This window comes from Arvicola amphibius, chromosome 11 (genome assembly GCF_903992535.2).
Source record: "Arvicola amphibius chromosome 11, mArvAmp1.2, whole genome shotgun sequence".
NCBI lineage: Eukaryota > Metazoa > Chordata > Mammalia > Rodentia > Cricetidae > Arvicola > Arvicola amphibius.
Genome location: NC_052057.2, coordinates 54600232 through 54619866, shown reverse-complemented (window position 1 = coordinate 54619866; position 19635 = coordinate 54600232). Strand labels below are relative to the sequence as shown.

At 34.7% G+C, this 19635-nt stretch overlaps 2 protein-coding genes across 4 annotated transcripts in view; one reads left to right on the top strand and one right to left on the bottom strand.

The window, feature by feature from the left end:
* Hltf (helicase like transcription factor) overlaps positions 1-15617 on the top strand; it is a 67309-nt gene extending 51692 nt beyond the window's left edge. For 2 of the 3 annotated variants that reach the window (XM_038347396.2, XM_038347394.2), the window contains 7 exons: positions 3203-3327; positions 4125-4303; positions 5679-5804; positions 6193-6305; positions 6728-6908; positions 11392-11472; positions 13611-15617. In XM_038347396.2, the coding sequence (XP_038203324.1) occupies positions 3203-3327; positions 4125-4303; positions 5679-5804; positions 6193-6305; positions 6728-6908; positions 11392-11472; positions 13611-13763 (958 nt within the window). In that variant the 3' untranslated portion in view covers positions 13764-15617. Of the gene's footprint in view, positions 1-3202; positions 3328-4124; positions 4304-5678; positions 5805-6192; positions 6306-6727; positions 6909-11118; positions 11268-11391; positions 11473-13610 lie in introns of all 3 variants that reach the window. The other variant, XR_005287390.1, reaches the window with a different exon arrangement.
* Positions 15618-17809: 2192 nt separating this feature from the next.
* The window catches only part of Gyg1 (glycogenin 1), a 33785-nt gene continuing 31959 nt past the window's right edge, over positions 17810-19635 (bottom strand). Inside the window, exon 7 of the mRNA XM_038348214.2 lies at positions 17810-18607. Within this exon, the coding sequence (XP_038204142.1) occupies positions 18434-18607 (174 nt within the window). The 3' untranslated portion in view covers positions 17810-18433. The remainder of the gene's footprint in view (positions 18608-19635) is intronic.

The following is a 19635-nucleotide window of genomic DNA, read 5'->3' as shown; positions in this document are numbered from 1 at the left end:
GCAAAGGCTATCCTTAGTGTTTTTGATTTTAGCCAATCTGACAGGTGTAAGATGGTATCTCAACGTTGTTTTGATTTGCATTTCCCTGATAGCTAAGGAGGTTGAGCATGATGTTAAGTGTCTTTTGGCCATTCGAACTTCTTCTGTTGAGAATTCTCTGTTCCATTCAGCGCCCCATTTTTTAATTGGGTTAATTAGCATTTTAAAGTCTATTCTCTTGAGTTCCTTATATATTTTGGAGATCAGACCTTTGTCAGTTGCAGGGTTGGTGAAGATCTTTTCCCAGTCAGTAGGCTGCCTTTTTGTCTTAGTGACAGTGTCCTTTGCTTTACAGAAGCTGCTCAGCTTCAGGAGGTCCCATTTATTCAATGTTGCCTTTAATGTCTGTGCTGCTCGGGTTATACGCAAGAAACGGTCTCCTGTGCCCATTTGTTGTAGAGTACTTTCCACTTTCTCCTCTATCAAGCTCAATGTGTTCAGATTAATATTGAGGTCTTTAATCCATTTGGAATTGAGTTTTGTTCATGGTGATAGATATGGATCTACTTTCATTCTTCTACAGGTTGACATCCAGTTATGCCAGCACCATTTGTTGAAGATGCCCTCTTTCTTCCATTATGTACTTTTGGCTCCTTTTTCAAAAATCAGGTGTTCATAGGTTTTTGAGTTAACATCTGGGTCTTCTATTCGATTCCATTGGTCGACATCTCTGTTTTTATGCCAATACCAAGCTGCTTTCAATACTGTAGCTCTGTAATAGAGTTTGAAGTCAGGAATGGTAATGCCTCCAGAAGCTCCTTTATTGTATAAAATTGTTTTGGCTATCCTGGGTTTCTTGTTCTTCCATATAATGTTGATTATTGTCCTCTCAAGATCTGTTAAGAATTTTGATGGGATCTTTAAGGGGATTGCATTGAATCTATAGATTGCTTTTGGGAGTATTGCCATTTTTACTATGTTGATCCTCCCAATCCACGAGCAAGGGAGATCCTTCCATTTTCTGGTATCCTCTTCAATTTCTTTCTTCAAAGACTTAAAGTTCTTCTGAAATAAGTCCTTCACTTCCTTGGTTAGAGTTACTCCAAGATATTTTATGCTATTTGTGGCTATTGTGAAAGGTGATACTTCTCTGATTTCTTTCTCTGCTTCCTTATCCTTTGTGTATAGGAGGGCAACTGATTTTTTGGAGTTGATCTTGTATCCTGCCACGTTACTGAAGGAGTTTATCAGCTGTAGGACTTCTTTGGTGGAGTTTTTGGTGTCGCTTATGTACACTATCATATCATCTGCAAATAACGATAGTTTAACTTCTTCCTTTCCAATTCGAATCCCCTTGATCCCCTTGTGTTGTCTTATTGCTATTGCTAGAACTTCAAGCACTATATTGAAGAGATAAGGAGAGAGTGGACAGCCTTGTCGTGTTCCTGAATTTAGTGGGATGGCCTTGAGTTTCTCTCTATTTAATTTGATGTTACCTGTCGGCTTCCTGTAAATAGCCTTTATTATATTTAGGAATGACCCTTGTATCCCTAATTGGTCCAAGACCTTTATGATAAAGGGGTGTTGAATTTTGTCAAATGCTTTTTCAGCATCTAATGAGATGATCATATGGTTTTTATCCTTCAGTTTATTTATATGATGGATTACATTGATAGATTTTCGTATGTTGAACCAGCCCTGCATCTCTGGGATGAAGCCTACTTGATCATAGTGGATAATTTTTCTAATGTGTTCTTGGATTCGGTTTGCCAGTATTTTATTGAGAATTTTTGTGTCAATGTTCATGAGTGAGATTGGCCTGTAATTCTCTTTCTTGGTTGAGTCTTTGTGTGGTTTAGGTATCAGGGTAACTGTAGTTTCATAAAAGGAATTTGGCAATGACTGTTCTGTTTCTATATTATGCAATACCTTAAGGAGTATAGGTTTAGGTATCAGGGTAACTGTAGTTTCATAAAAGGAATTTGGCAATGACTGTTCTGTTTCTATATTATGCAATACCTTAAGGAGTATAGGTATTAGGTCTTCTTGGAAGTTCTGTTAGAATTCTGCATTGAAACCATCTGGTCCTGGGCTCTTTTTCGTAGGGAGTTTTTTGTTTGTTTGTTTGTTTTCTTGTTTTTTGAGACAGGGTTTCCCTGTAGTTTCTAGAGCCTGTCCTGGAACTAGCTCTTGTAGACCAGGCTGGCCTCGAACTTCCTCCTGTCTCTGCCTCCCGAGTGCTGGGATTAAAGGTGTGCGCCACCACCGCCTGGCGTTAGGGAGGTTTTTGATAACAGTTTCTAATTCTTCACGACTAACAGGACTATTTAGAGTGTTCACCTGGTCCTGGTTTAACTTTGGTATATGGTACTTATCTAAAAAAAAATGTCCATTTCTTTTACATTTTCCAATTTTGTGGCATACAGGCTTTTGTAGTAAGATCTAATGATTCTCTGAATTTTCTCTGTGTCTGTGGTTATGCCCCCCTTTTCATTTCTGATCTTATTAATTTGCGTGTTCTCTCTCTGCCATTTGATTAGTTTGGCTAGGGGTTAGTCAATCTTGTTGATTTTCTCCAAGAACCAGCTTTTTGTTTCATTGATTCTTTGGATTGTTTTCTGTGTTTCTATTTTGTTGTTTTCAGCCCTCAGTTTGATTATTTCCAGTCTTCGACTCCTCCTAGGTGAGTCTGCTTTTTTTTTTCTAGAGCTTTCAGGTGTGCTGTTAAATTTCCAATGTGTGCTTTCTCCATTTTCTTTAAATGGGTACTTAGTGCTATGAACTTTCCTCTTAGCACTGCTTTCATAGTGTCCCATAGGTTTGAGTATGTTGTGTCTTTGTTTTCAGTAAGGATTACTGTGAATCCTTCTAGGTTTTATTGTTGTTTATACAACAGCGATCAGAAAGCATTATAATTGCTTATAAAATTGAGGATTCGGCTACAGCCTCCCTTCCGCCGTGTTTGTGTGTGTGTGTGTGTGTGTAAATTGGACTAGAAAGTTCAGTCACCATGCATACACCCTATCTGTTTTCTCATGAGAGGCACTAATTTCTTTCCGTTGTGTATATACATCTTACTTTGAAGAAACAGCTGAGGAATGTAGTCAATGCTTATTGACATTTTCATAGCTGATTTTTTTTTCTTGGTTTCATTAAAAATTGGGTGGCTTTTGATTCTGTTGTCATTTAGAGATATTGACAATGTTTGACATTTTATCTCTAGGTATTTTACTGAAGGTACTGTCCTTGCACACTATGCAGATGTCTTGGGTCTTCTGCTTAGACTGAGGCAGATTTGTTGTCATACTCATCTTCTTACAAATAGCATATCTTCGAATGGTCCCTCTGGTAAGGAAATGTGATTGGTTTATAACATTATATTTGCTAAATATTTCACTCAGAAGGACAGATTTTTATATCACTTGAATTTGGTCTGTTACTTTGCTATCTATGCCTTGCTTTAAATAAAATTTTTAAAAATTACGTCTTTATTTTATATGTTTGTATATGAATATGTTGGGTGCCTGGATGCATATGTGGAGGTCAGAGGACAACTTGCAATAATCAGTTCTTTCTATACCATGTGGGTCCTGGGATTGAGTTCATGTTGTCAAGCATGGTGGCAGATGTCTTTACCTCCTGAGTCATCTTTCTGACTCCAAAAATTTTTTTATGAATGAAAGGAAGTGTGATGTCTTTGCAGGATTTCCAGATTATTCCAACTTTTTCTTTCTCTTAGGTTGCTAGTGTATCAGATACTATTTTATGCTTGTGTGATGTGAGATTGCATCTTCTGAATTTTTTTTTTTTAGAATTCCAAATATATGACATGTTTTGCAAATGCTAGAGTAAAGATTAAAGACAATTAAGCAAAGTTCTTTATATAAGAGAAACTAGGCCAGGCAGTGATGGCACACACCTTTAATCCTAGTACTCAGGAGGTAGAGGCAGACAGATCTCTGTGAGTTCAAGGCTAGCCTAGTCTATAAGAGCTAGTTCCAGGATAGGCTCCAAAGCTACAGAAAAACCCTGTCTTAAAAAATAAATAAAAAGAAAGAAAATAGAAAAGAAAATAAGAGGAACTATTCTAGTTACATTACAAAGTTTGTTCTACATGAATTTTTGAGCCTCTTTTTTTCTTCTAGGAAATGATACGCCTGAAGAACTGAGAAAGATGTTAATAAGGAAGATGAAGTTAATTCTGAGCTCAGGTTCAGATGAAGAATGTGCAGTTTGCCTGGATTCATTAACATTTCCTGTGATAACACATTGTGCACATGTATTTTGTAAACCTTGTATTTGTCAGGTCATTCAGAATGAGCAGGTTAGTTTTCTGTTCAGTATGGAGTCAGTATTTGATAGAGTGATACAACTTTCTTTGGTGTAATTCCCTAGTTCAGGGAATGATAGTGTGTTCTAATTTGAATTTAATATTGCTCCTTTCACAGTTAATTATTTATGTTGTAATAGGTGATGTATTTATCATAAATTAAAAGGCATTACTTTTTGGAGGTACTACCTTTTAGTCAGTAAATTTCAGATCCTTGTGTTCAATTAAATACATTAACAAAATGAGACAGTGAATTTAAGTTTTATAGTAGCCATATTTTTTAAAAAGTAAAGCGTAACATGTTTATTTTAATTTAGTCTAATATATTTAAAGTAAACTATTTGTTATATTTTTTCTTAAACTAATTTCAAAATCTGGTGATCACCCTAATCTGGCCTAGGGATCTGATTGACACATACAGCTCTTTGCCCTGTTGGACAAAATAGGATAACTAGGGCTAGATTCTTTTAAGGACAATGATGGAAACTGAATGACACCTTAAGCAATCTTTCAGCTAATGCAATTTAAAAATATTTCAAATTAATGTGTACCATGCATGTGGAAAAATGCACAAATTACACTTTTAAGCTTGATTAAGAAGTAAACATAGCTGTATAAACTACTACCCGTACTTACTTTTCCCCCTAGTCATTTATCTTCTCCTCCTAAAAGGTGGTTGTTTAAATAGATTTTAAATGTGTAAATTTTTGTATCTTTTTTATTTACAGTGATATTGAGTATCTAGTTAAGATGTAATCTCATTTTATTAGATCTTGCTTTGAGTGTACTTGAAGTATTTTAGTACTATGGACTTCTCAAGCTATTATAAGCTTTGTAAACTAGTTTTATAAACTCTTGCAGTGGTTCTCAACCTTTGTAATGCTGCAACTATTTAATACAGTTCCACATGCTATGGTGACCCCAACCATAACATTATTTCACTGCTACTTTATAACTGTGATTTTGGTAGTGTTGTGAATTGTAAATATCTGATACGCCAAACATGGTCACGACCCACAGATTGAGAACCACTGAATTAAGGAATTTTACTTTTGAAGAACTGCATGCATGTTTACTGTACTATAGTTATGTTTAAGACATTATGCATCACATTTTATTTAGCAGCAAATGATAATCAGTTCTCTGGCTTCTGCCATGAGTCAGGATTGCACTCTTTGGCTTTGTCCTTTATATGTGTCTTTACAACATGAAGACATGTTTGTACGTTTGGAGTTCCTATGTGACAAAAAGCCTGAATAAAATTAACCATAAGGAATGTAGAACATTCTATATAATAAAGAAAATTTAGAAAATTTATATCTCTATCCTTATGACAAGTGTGGTTCACTCTTTGTTCTTTTGTTTATAGCCACATGCTAAATGCCCTTTATGCAGAAATAATATACATGGAGATAATTTATTGGAATGTCCTCCAGAAGAATCGGCATGTGACAGTGAGAAAAAATCCAATATGGAATGGACATCCAGTTCAAAGGTAAAGTACCCATGTGCAAATATTCTGTTATTTCATATTTAATGAGGGAATATCATATAATTAAAATAGTTTTAATGACAGCTTTAAGCTTGTCATTGCATATTATTTTGTTGCTACTGACTTGTGTTTATATTTAGTGTTAAACTTAAGTTAGAAAAGAAAGGGATTTGGATTATTATGCTATTTTTTCAGTCTCTATTCTTTTACTTTTGCCTTTTAGTTAAAGTATATAAAAACCCTTTCAATGTTGGAATTTATTCAGTGAATGATGCATTATGTGAACCTGATTAAAATTAGTGTTTGCTAATAAATTTTTAAAAACTACAATATTTGGACTTATCTTACCAATTGAGATGGAATCTAATGGATACAATATTTTTTTTTCCAGATCAATGCTCTAATGCATGCTTTGATTGAATTACGGACAAAGAACCCCAACATAAAAAGTTTGGTTGTTTCTCAGTTTACCACATTCCTGTCTTTAATAGAAACACCACTTAAGTAAGTTTAACAGTGTTTTTTACTTCACATAGGAGGATTTTGCTCATGTGTATTGTTTGATACCAAATCAAGGTTTTAATATTTTACCAGGTTTAGTCATTTCATCTTTTTAAAATGATATTTATTGTAACCACAGAACTTCTCCTGAATATAATCTATTAAGTCCCGAATTAATCAAGAAATAATTGACTTAGTATTTGACAGATGACTACATGCATAGTATTGCTTTATTGAGAAATGAATGAAGGAATGAATGTGTAGTCCCTGGGAAGGTGCTTACTTAGCTTGTGCAAGGCTTGGGTTTGTCTGGCCTTTTACCACATTAATTTAATTAGGGAAGAATTTGGTTTAACTAAAATGTGTTAACTACTTAATATTTTTTATAGTATAGTATTACCTATCTGTTCTTTTTTCCCCATTAGAGCCTCAGGATTCATATTTACTCGTTTAGATGGTTCCATGACTCAAAAGAAAAGAGTTGAATCAATTCAGTGTTTTCAAAATACAGAAGCAGGATCTCCCACTATAATGCTACTGTCCTTAAAAGCCGGTGGAGTTGGCTTGAATCTTTGTGCAGCTTCTCGGGTGTTCTTAATGGATCCAGTAAGTACTTATACAGACTTTGCAAAATGTTATCTCCCCATTTCCATCTCCAAACAAAAACAAAAAGAAAGAGAGAAAAAGAAATAAAACCTGTTTGGTAGATGTAGTTTTTGGTAGATGTAGTTACAATTATTGTGATAAAGGTAACATTATCCTTATTTGCACTTGAGGAGACTGGTGCACAGAAAAGTAAACAGAATTAAACAATGTACCCAGTATCATACAGTACTCTGTAAGTCAGATTTGTTGTTCTTAAGTAGTAGTCTGTGGATTTCTACTCTTCTGAATACATAAAACATGCCCGTTAAAGTGCTTTTAAGATTCAGTAAGCAGCAAATTACTAAGTTCTCACTTAGTTGTATGACAGAGACAGTGGGAATCTGACTGTGAATCAGACATAGTGGCTCCTATTGTGGTGCTGCCTCTAACTTGCCTAAACATTAGGTCAAATGCAGTTTTAGACCTCTCTCTTCTGAGACCTAGGAGTTCCTGGAGGAGACTTAAAATGTATATTTTATACGTGTATTCTAGCTGATTCAGGCTCAGCTGTCCATCAATATATTCTGGGAAAGTTTTACTAGCTGATAGTGGTTGTATAATTCAGGCTGTAGAGATAAGAGAGCCACAATTTACTCTGTACTTTTTTCACAAAGACAAATAATCTGAGGTTGCATACATGTAGGAGTGTATTTTTTCAGAATGTACAGAATGGACTCTTTAGATATAAGCACCATAGACTGGTTTTAATTTCTAATTTGCTCAGTATGCTATGTGGGCCAGGCAATCCTGAACAATTTCTATGCATTGGTACATTTAAGATTTTGGCTTGCTTCTTGAAACAGCATTATAAAATGGTAGCATGTAGACATTTTACTAAGATAAGAATATTAGTTATTCTGGTAAGGTTTCCTAGTTTGCTGCATGCATCATGACTTTTTTTTTTTTTTTTAACTGTTTCCTTTTTGAGGATAACCTTCCCAGAGTCTTGTTGTATCCACTTCCATGGGTGCAAATCATGGGTAGCAGTGGTGTATATTTCCTTAGTGCTGTGGTCAAATCCAAAGTTAAAATTTATGGTTATTGTTTTAGAAATCTTGTATGCTATGTTATACTCTCTAATTCAAGTATAATCCTTTAATCCCAGCACTCGGGAGGCAGAGGCAGGTGGATCTCTGTGAGTTCAAGACCAGCCTGGTCTACAGAGAGAGTTCCAGGACAGGCTACAAAGCCAGAGAGAAATCCTTTTTAGAAAAACAAAAAACAAAACAAAACAAAAATGTTTATTTTTAGAACAGAGTATAGCCAGGCGGTGGTGGCGCACGCCTTTAATCCCAGCACTTGGGAGGCAGAGGCAGGCGGATCTCTGTGAGTTGGAGACCAGCCTGGTCTACAAGAGCTAGCTCCAGGACAGGCTCTAAAGCTGCAGAGAAACCCTGTCTCGAAAAACAAAACAAAACAAAACAAACAAAAAAAAGAACAGAGTATAAAATTGTTTTTCTTAAGTTGGCCACTGAAGTTATGGTTTTAAAAAATGTCACAATGTTTTATCAGTTTTGTAGTAGATTGATTTTCACTGAACTTGCCACACTTTTCAATGTCATTTCTAACTTAAAAGCAAAAGCTAACCCCCAGAAAAATAAGATTCAACAACAAAAACTTGAAAATTTTTACCTGTTCATAAAGCATTCTCTAAATGTTGGAGTAATATTTAAATGGACATCATGAGTTACCTCCTTAATCATTACATGTGAGAATGAGTGCTGTATGATTTATATTGTGAGATAATTTAGATCTCTTTTTTAAAACTACATTTGTATTTCCAGCTTATCATTGTTCCTAAAATAAAATACAGGCAATAGGAAAAATTGATTTCATTTCCTGGTATAATAACTTAAAAATATCTGTGAAATACAAGTAATTCATAAAGTTTTTAGAAAATCATAGCTGATATATCCTGAAGTCAAACTCCTATACTGGAAAATATATTACTTAAGTCATCAGCAAATTGACAGAAAAAGTATTTCTTTTCTTAGTCCCCAGGGAATTTAGAAGAAAATGATACCTTAAACATGACCTCATTTACATATGTTTCTATCTTCAACTAGTACTTGCTGTGTTCTTTTACCCCCAAGTACTGTTTTCAGGTTTATGTGTTATGTGTTTTGGTATGTGCCTGTGTAAGTATGTAGACCAGAGAATGATGTTGGCTGTCTTTTTCTTATTGCTCTCCATGTTACTCTCTCAAGATGGGATCTGTCATTGAACCTGGAAGTTGCCATTTTGTCCAGGCTTGCTGATCAGTGAGCTAGAATCCAGTTATCTCTGTCTCCCAACATTGATACAAGCACATGGAGTCATGCCCAGCTTCTCTGTTGATGCTGGGGATTTCAACCCAGGTCCTCATGTTTCCACAGCAAGTTCTCATACCACTGAGCCACTCCTAGCTCTTGCTTTCATTTTTAAGAATCTTCAAATTTAACTTTTTTGTAACTTTTATTATTTATATTTGTGTGTGTCTGTCTTCAGCGTGCATAGCAGGTACCTGAGGAATCCAGGCAGAAAAGCTTCAGATACTCTGGAGCTGGACTTACTGGTGGTTTTGGAATGTCTGAATGGGGTGTTGAAAACTGCATTCCAATCATCTGAAAGACCAGCAAGCACTTTAACCATTGACCTATCTCTCCAGTCCCCAAATTTAATCTTTATTTTGAGACAGGGTGGAGCATGAACTATGGGTCTTGAACTCAGAGAGCTGCCTGCCTCTTGATTCCTGTCTCTAACGAGCTGGAATCAAGGGTGTGTGCCACTGTGAGGAGCAATATACTGGTTATCTTGACAGCAATGTCTTTTTTTGAGATTATAATATATATTTTATATATATATATTATGTTATACACATCACATAATTATATATAATGACATGATTATATATATGATATCATTATATAATTATATATGATAATTATGATATTTTATATATTTTAATATATTATATATACTATCATTGCTTCTTTCCCTTTCCTCCCTCTAAACCTTCTCATGTATCTTGCTCTCTTTTCAATTCATGGCCTACTTCATTAATTGTTTTATGAACATATATGTATGTGTATATTCCTAAGTGCATAAATACAATCTTCTCAGTCTGTATAATGTCATTTGGGTGTGTGTTTTCAGGGATTACAATTTGGCACTAGATAATCTGTTGGCTGTGCTCTTCCCTGAGGAAGACTATTTTTCCCATTCTCAGAATACACAGGACTGTGGTCCTTTGTGTCTGGTTAGGACCTCTTGGTCTTTCCTCATACATATTAGCATGTCAGCTCACCAACATGACTACTCTATCATTTTGAAGCCATTTGGCTGATACTGAAGAACTCTGTAGCTGGATGTTCTTGCTGCTTTATTTCATCATTTTTTTCAGTCTTAGAAAGAACTCATGCACTTTTACATTTCAGTTTTGACGTTCAGGTGATTCCACATACATATGTTTGCATCCACAAGTCTGAGAGCTTTTAGGACTTTTGACTACCGTTGAAACTTTTTGGTGTTTGTGTTTCATCAGTGGGAAAAGAAAACCTGCAAAAGAGGAGACACTTTTTCATATGGTGGCCCAAGAATGATACCTTTTCTGTGGCCATTTAAGCTATCTGAAAGCATGTATAAAATCACAAGGTGTTCTGATCAGTTGGCAGATCATTATGTTGCTGCCACCATGCCTGTCACAAGTTGAACATCTCTTTTTGAGATGCTCTAAAACTTGCATCTGTTCGAGGACTGACTCAAACTTAAGAAAGTTTTGGACTTTGGGTTTTTGATTTATGGATCTATGCAAACATTCCAAAATCTGAAAAATTAAATATTAAAACACGTTGGCCTTAAACATTTCAGATAAGATGGTGTAGGAGGTCCTTCTGTTTTTGTGTTACTTTTATTGGTTGATAAACTGCCTTGGCCTAGTTGATAGTACAGAATTTAGGTAGGTGGGGAAAATTAAACAGAATGCTACAAGGAAGAAGGCAAGGTCAGAGAGTTGTCATGGAGCTGCCAGAGTCAGACATGCTGAATCATTCCCAGCAAGCCATTGACACATGGCGATATACAGATTAATAGAAATGGGTTAAATCAAGATGTGAGAGTTAGCCAGTAAGAGGATAGAGCTAATGGGCCAAGCAGTGATTTAATTAATACAATTTCTGTGTGGTTATTTCAGGGCTAAGCTATCCAGGCAGCTGGGATGGACAAGCAGCCTGCCGCCTCTGTCACAATAAGATCCTAAACTACTGCTTAATTTAATGGAATGCAGTAGATGGGGAGAAGACTGCCTGTTTTCATAGTGATTGGGAAATAGCTTTCTTCCAGGTACATTTGTAATCTCAGTGTTTGAATTCAATTAGAAAAATAAGAATACAGCATACTGAGACAGATGACTGGTGCAGAAGGCTGACTCAGCAGAGCAGCAATCATATCGTCATCTCCTCCCTAGGCCTGGAACCCTGCTGCAGAAGATCAGTGCTTTGACAGATGCCATCGGCTTGGCCAGAAGCAAGAGGTTATCATTACAAAAGTGAGTTTTTAAAGCTACCTATTTTAGGATTATGTTTGCTTTTTAAAATTAACACAGGTATATGAATATATTATTACCATGACTGAAGTAGGATTGTGGAGAAAATGTAAAACTCACGCTTTTTCCTACTCCATAGTTTCAAACATGTTCAAAAGTTTTTTTTCTCTGTAGCTACATACATTCTTAGTCATGTATATATCTCAACATAAAAAAATTTGAAAAAATATTGGATAATACTTTATCATTTATAATATATTCTTTCCCCTTAAACATGCATTGAAGATTTACTATTTGTATCCATTTAGAACAACACTTTCTTTCTGGGGTAATATGTACACAGTTTACCATTCCAGCTGTTATTTTAAACGCACAGTTTTTTGCATTAGGAATACTCTATGATGAGCAGTCACCATCACCATCCATCTACAGAACTTCTCTGTTGCACCTAACAGAATCTTTCTATATTCACTTTATACTCCTTTACACTTCCCATTGCTCTCCATTACCCAGCCACTCAAAACTGCCATTCTGCTCTATATCTGTGATTCTGAATCGTCATTAGCACCTGCAGACAGCTCTATCATGAATAAACAGTCTTAAGTTTTGTAAAAACATCAGTGTTGTCTTCAGAGATGCTGTACATACATATTTGTGCACATATACCAGTATTTCTTCATGGTAGATTCACAAAATTGTACTTGTGGATTTAGAGTTGCTATTTTGAAGTTGCCTTCAGTATAGGCCATGCAGTGCCAAATAGGGTAGGCAGGTTGGCCAGTGAATCTTAGAAACTTGCTTGCTACCTACCCAACATTGAGATTTTTAGCATATTGTTCCATGCCTGGCTTTTTAAATGTGGGTTTTACACTTTGACTTATGTTCTACTGACTGAGTCTACAAAGTTAGATATCTGATAAAGAGTTCTCTTTAATGTTCATTTTGAAAATTCTATTAGTTATCACTATTACTATTGAAAATAGTATACCATTATATCCCACTTGAGGAATATTGTACAGGATTTATTAAATTTATAATTCCTTTGATAACTGTCATCATTAGTAATAAGAAATGTTTCTAAATATACACATATTAAATGCACATCTAGTTTTTAAAATGTATTTCAGTAAAGTTCTTTAATACATCTTCTTTTGTTATTGCAGTAACTAGGACATTTTACATTAAAGTGTTTGTTAGGAATACTTTATTACTTCACACCAAACGCTTTTTTAGGAAGTTCCTAGTAGAGATCTTGACTAAGATTTGGACATGCCTTTTATGCCTAGGTGAGGATTTTATTACTTTTAAGATTTTTATCAGAAATGTTGAATTTTATCAAGTTTCTTAATTATATCTTGCCATATTGGCACGTACTTTCTCATATACATAAAGACTTTCATTGTGGAAACTTCATTTGACTCTTAATATAATGCTGAATTAATTCTGAGAATATTCTAGCTACAGGAATACCTATATAATTTGTCTGTGTTAGTTTTCTCACATAGTGATGTGGGGAGTGGTATAACTTCTGTGATTTTAGCCATTTTATTTGTACAATAAAATGACATTGAATGAGAAAGGGAAGCCATGCTTAGCTCCTACAGATGTTGTAAATATCCTCATTGCATATTGAGAAATGGAGAGAATATATATATGTATATTTTAATGTGAAATAATAAAGTATTCCTATAATTCACTATAAAATTTCCTAGTTGCTACAATAAGAAAAAAAAAGCTGAACTTAATGATATTTGATCAGGGAGGGGAGCAGAGAAATATGTAGAGCTCAATAAATATGAATTAAAAAAATAATATTTGAAATAGCAAAAAGTTCATTGTAAACTGACCTGAAGGATATATATGTGTGCACACACACACACACACACACACACACATATACACATACGTATGCATATATAATCATTTGACTTTTAAATGTGGGTATTGCTGAAATACATTCTTTTAAAGTAGTATGTTTATTCCTTATGACTTTAGTAGGCAGTGTTGTTAGCATTTTAATCCTTTGTGCAGTTTAGGAATAGTCTAATTTTCTTAGTAATGTTCTTTTAAAGAGAATAAAAACCTTTTATTTTGTTACCTGAAAAGTTCTTAACCAACTTTATTAATTTTTCTTTATGAAGTTCATTGTAAAGGATTCTGTCGAAGAAAATATGTTGAAAATACAAAACACAAAAAGAGAACTTGCAGCTGGTGCTTTTGGAACTAAAAAACCAGATGCTAATGAAATGAAGCAAGCTAAAATAAATGAAATCAGAACTTTAGTTGATTTATAATTGTATGACTTTTGTAAGGTCGGGTTGAACAGATGTCTAAGTTTTACACATGTCAAATACAGATTTAAGAATGAGGTATAGAACATATTCTTTCTATATGGAGCATTTTTTCTATTAATAAAGTGGCATTACTGACATATCTCTTCTATATATGAATCTTATTTTTAATGATAACTTTCAATAGCAATAATTTCCATTGCAAAATGGCCTGAACGAGGTTTTCCTAGAAGTTCTTTTGCTCTCCAACTTTTCCTAATGCCTTTGCTAAGTATTTTCCTACATCTTCCCTGTATTCCACATCTTCATACTGAAGTGTGGGCATAGCTTATACTTTTGACCAGAAGGTTAGTTTTTCTTTGATGGAAATATAAATAGTCTTTAATTGGTGATTCAGTGGGTCTACCATCCTTGTAAATTATTAACAACTATGTATACAGACTATAAGAAAGATTTTATTGGATGTTCAAAAGCTATAGTTATATCCATAACCAAACCTTAAATGAAAGACCAAAGTTCAAGGGAGCAAGTTAATTGCAATTTTTATAGCGTCATTAAATTATAATTTATATATGTGGTTTGCAGAATGTCTTTAGAAAAAATTAGGGACCTCATCAAAGTTGTGTGTTCATTTTAATGAAGTGGTGCTACATTCATTATTTAAATGTAGTCATAGATCACAAGCCATAAATATAAATAGTCTGTAGAGGTGAGAGAACGAGTTCTACTCGGTTTGTTTTGAAAACTTAAATAATGTAATTTAAATAGATACTTCTATAAATTCTTGTTATTTGTGTTGGGCTTTTGGAAGTAACTTTATAAATTTTCATAGTACAGAAGATTACTATTATATGTGAGAGGTGTCATAATTAGGATGGAAGTTGGGCTGGATGACCAAAAGTCATTTCAACTCAAAGACATCTCAATCCTGAATTTTGTAAAAATGGCTTTGTGTGTTTTAAATCAGAATTTAATTTTGGGATTTCACTAACTGATCCATACCTTTTTCTAATTTTGCTAATAAGAAAACTTATTAGTTGCCAGAGAATTATAGATGACTTTGAGTCATCTTAAAACAAATAAACAATCAGGTTATATAATTAGACATTTTATTTTCCTGTGGATTCTTTAAAATCCAGATAAGAGATTACTAAGAAATTCCTCATGGTTTATGGTACAGACTGAAGAATATCTCAGATTTTATTTGTGCTACAAGAGACTTAACTGAAAGAGATGATTGGTACCCTTCTAAGGTGTATGTCATATAGCTCACCCACTAAATCCTCCCCAACCTGTTATTGCTCCAAGAGAACAGGATTAGCCAGCAAGAATCGTCTTAGTTCCATTTCTCCTAGTAGCAGGTGAGGTAGGCATGGTTTTCAGGAAAACATTTCTATCAGGGTGTAAGTGGACTGGCCTGCTAGAGTTAGGAGACCCATGGGAGATTTTCCACCTTGTAAGACTACAAATCCAGTCTCATTACATATGGAATTATGGCTCTGTAGTACCCACACTGTGAAATTAAGTATAAACTGGCCCAAACAAGAAAGAAACCCACCTTACCTATTTTAATACAGATAAACTCAGGCTCAGAAGTGGAGGCAGTGTACTACTTACCCAGAAAACTACAGTGCTATGCTCTAAGATATATTCATAGCAATCAGGTTTATCAAGTAATTTTTAGTATATTAATTGGTATTAATAAAAAGTTAATTCAAGATGTACAAACCACTGGAATGAAAAATTTATGCTATGCTATTTTATTACTTAGAAATATACTGAAAATATTGTATTTATAATTGTTTCAAACTGGATTTTTCTTTGAATTTAAACTCAATAAAAAGCCAAAAAAATTTACCTTCCTTGGTGTCATCATTTACTGACTACTTTTTAACAAAAAAGTCTCACTTCTATAAACATGTTCATTATACATTTTTTATTGAATCACTTAAAAGTACTGTTACTGTATTTACTCATCACATGTAAGTTTGGTGCAACTATTTTAATTCTCCTTCAGATCTTAGTACATATTTGAAGTTTATATAAAATACACTGGTCTGAAATATTGGGTTACATTTAATCTCATTTTAAGAACAATGGGATGGTGGCGCACGCCTTTAATCCCAGCACTCGGGAGGCAGAGGCAGGCGGATCTCTGTGAGTTCGAGGCCAGCCTGGCCTACAAGAGCTAGTTCCAGGCCAGGCTCTTAAAAAAAAAAAAAAAAAAAAAAAAAAAAAAAAAAAGCTGCAGAGAAACCCTGTCTCGAAAAAAAACCAAAAGAAAAAAAAAAGAACAATGGGAGTTGTTATAATAACTATGTGTAGTAAATTATAGATTTTGTCCTTAAAAACTAAACATTTAAGGTTATAAATAATCCTACTTAGTTTATTACCAGTGAGTATACTGCTCAGAAGGGGATAATTGATGTAAGGGCATATTGATCACTTCCATAAATGCCCACCTTATATTTTGAGTTACTGCCTCTTTTATACACCTTATTATAAAATTTCACGGGTTTGTTGGTATTTTGAAAGTTGAGCTGTCTGGAAACAATTTTGTAAGATTTTTTTCAATAAGGTTTACTTAAAACATTTTTGAAAGATGAAGATGATGAAAGATGAAGCCTACCAAAGGAATGGTAGACTACTTGGTGACACTGCAGCCATGTGGCTTGATATACCTTATACTTACTGTGCTATGTACTGTTTCTAACTCTAATAATGTTATGTAAAATCTAATCACCATATAAGCTTTTTTACCTTAAACCTTAACCCCTCACACTGTATTAAAAATAGACAATGAGGCCACGTGGTGGTGGCACATGCCTTTATTCCCAGTACTCAGGAGGCAGAGGCAGGCAGATCTTTGTGAGTTTCAGGCTAGCCTGGTCTATAGAGTGAATGCCAGGACAGGTTTCAAAGCTACAGAGAAACCCTGTCTTGAAAACAAAACAAAACAAAACAAAAATAAAAATAATAACAAAGAATGACCAACAATTCAGTGCTTGATTTCATAGAATTTGATGTTTATAAATCTTTTCTAAATTAAAAAAATATTTCCAGTCATACTTTTTCCTATACACTTTATTTGGATTACATATTGCTTGGCCACAAAAATAGAGCTGGGATTCTGTTTATTTCTGGCAGACTCAGAAGCCAAAAGGAAGAGAAGCATATGACTTAGCCAAATTACCTCAAAGAGGTTTGTGATTCAGTCATTTCAGTCCTTTTGGTAAATGTTTCTTTTACTAGAAGACCATTGCAACTCATCTACCAGTCCAAGTGTCTCAGATATTTTATCACTATTATAATTTAAATAAGTAAGTTAACGATTTCTTGTTACAGCTTCTGAGTTGCTTTCTAGTCATTCTTGTCTTAAGGTATCCAAACCCTTGTGTATTCATTCAGCCACACAGAGTATGAATGACTGATATCTACAGGATATTACAGAAAAGAAGATAAGGACCATAAAATCTTGTTTTTCCCATTCATGTTCTCTTATTTTCTTCAGCTTAATTATATGTGATAGGTTGTTTTGGTTATAAAAGATTTTTGGCCCCATGCGTCACAGCTTGCCATTCATTGCAGCCTACACTCTATTGGTGCTGTGGGTCATTGCTCTAGGGTGACTGAATGAATGCATAGATTCAGGCACCCAGAAGTCTAACAAACTTATATTTGTGTTGTTTTTCTTTATAAAACACTAGAGATCACTGGGTCCATGACTGAGTCAGATAATTCTGAAAGGTTACTGAGTATACTAATTACTGGTATGGCCTCATAATTTTAAGGTTTTAAGAGTCAAGCTCTCTGAATACTCACCAAGGATGTAATTATAATAGACTAGGTACCTTTTATTTCACTTTTCTTTACTGATCATATCTGTTACCATCACTGGAGAATAGATTTAAATGTCTTAGATAAGTTTTAAAGCATATACCAGTGTGAAGGTTTGTAGTTTTGAAACTGAGCAATTGCACAAATTTTGAAAAATTACTGAATGATTTTTTTTCTAAGGGTGAGGTAGAGGAGTACTTAAACAACCAAGATATGTTAATAAGTCTTTATTTGTTTTATATAATGCCACCATAGGTAACCATCAGAGAGCACACTGCAATTTTCAAGTAGACAGAACTGGAAAAAAAAGTGAGCCTGCATGCTGCCTTCATGGTGCATAGAAAACTGGTGAACTAACAGTAGCTGGTAGGCTTATGAATCACTCCACAGTGTTAATAAATGCTGCTTTAGCCTGGAAATAGAATCAACTCTCTGGCAGGCTTTGGGCAACTCTAAACTGCAGGTCTAATGAAATGAAGGGAACAACAAGCAAATACGGGACAGTGTCATATCTTGTTTGAAGTGAGACAGATGGACAGTCAAGTTCTGCACCACTTGGAGAACCATTGTAATAGCTTAATGCTGGCTTTCCTTTACCATACATGTGGGCAACTGAAGAATTAAAGAATTCCTGAAAAAGTCTAGGATTAAACAGCACTTATCCATGTACTTCATAATGTCTGACCAGTTGTCACCTTTTATCCTGCCCACCTTCATCTGAGGAGGTTTGTTGAAAGCCTCTAACAACTATAACAGACTTTTCATCCAGCTTCACATACTAAGTATCAGAAATGTGCCTAAGACATGGATGTGTCCACAGGGAAATGGCAGTGCTTCTATTGTAGGTAAGTGTCAAGTTTTCTCTTGATGTTATCAAAAGAATCTGCTCCCATGTAATCAGCCTGGCCCTGTTCCCACCGTTCCTTCCTTTCTTCTGAGGACATAGAAGGCTGTGTTGTAGCTGGAGTTTCCCCAATGGACAGGTGTGACAAAGCTCCTGAGACATGCTCCTAGAAGAGAGAGTCATCAGAGGTACCTTAATAGCTGAACTTCTGATGAACTTAAAGAATACAATAAACAGAACAGGAGAAAAGCCAGAATGAGTCATCATGCAAAAACTGAAAAGTATTACATGAAACAAACAAAAAAAAAGACAAGAATACAAGGGCCAACATGATTTTTTTTTCCCCTAAAAAATGAAGACTTCTTGACTTGGTGAAAACATTGGGAGAACACAGTAATTAGGGTTAATGTTTAAGTTCTGCATACCTTTCTACAGAAGCCACAAGAGAAGGCCAGTGTATAGACCAAGTCTGAAAGCTGCAAACAGTTCAGTAGAAAGTGTAAGATGGAAGGACAAGGGAACACAAATCTCAAAAAATTCTTGATCCATGTGGGCTTGGAAAGGTTGAGAACTTAAACAAAATGATTCCTCAGATACTGTGCTTCACAGAGGACTTACCCGGAGAGAGACAGTGCACACTCAAGTCATTGTTTTTATGAAGGAAATCTAAGTGGTTTGAGGATGTACCAAATTTTCCTGTTCAAGCTTTCATGTGGATTGCAAGTTGCATCTATTCTTGCAGCATCTGATAATTTGCTTGATTTTAGACAACTGTTTTTGTTTCCCATCTTCACCTTTTCTTGACTTATAATTTTCAGCTCGTGTTGTAGAAAGAAGGGGACATGCGGCAAATCTACTCTACCTTAAATTAGATTTTTATTGCATATGGCTTACCAATCAACTAAGTGTATCATAAAAGACAGTCTGTACTGACATTCGAAAACCCTAAGCTGAGTTAGTACTGGAACTCTTACTGTAAGAAGAATGAATAAAAATAGGCAATGCTTTTAACAGAAAAAAATTGGTATTATAATTTTTCTATACGTGGTACACTGGGATAAATGTTAGAACTATGTGTAATATATTGAAACTCCCAATATTTTTTTAAAGGCTTTTTGCTGATGTGTAAAATTATCGATGAGTATTTAAATGTACTTAAACTCCAAGGAGTTTCAGTATAGGGTTTTTACTGAC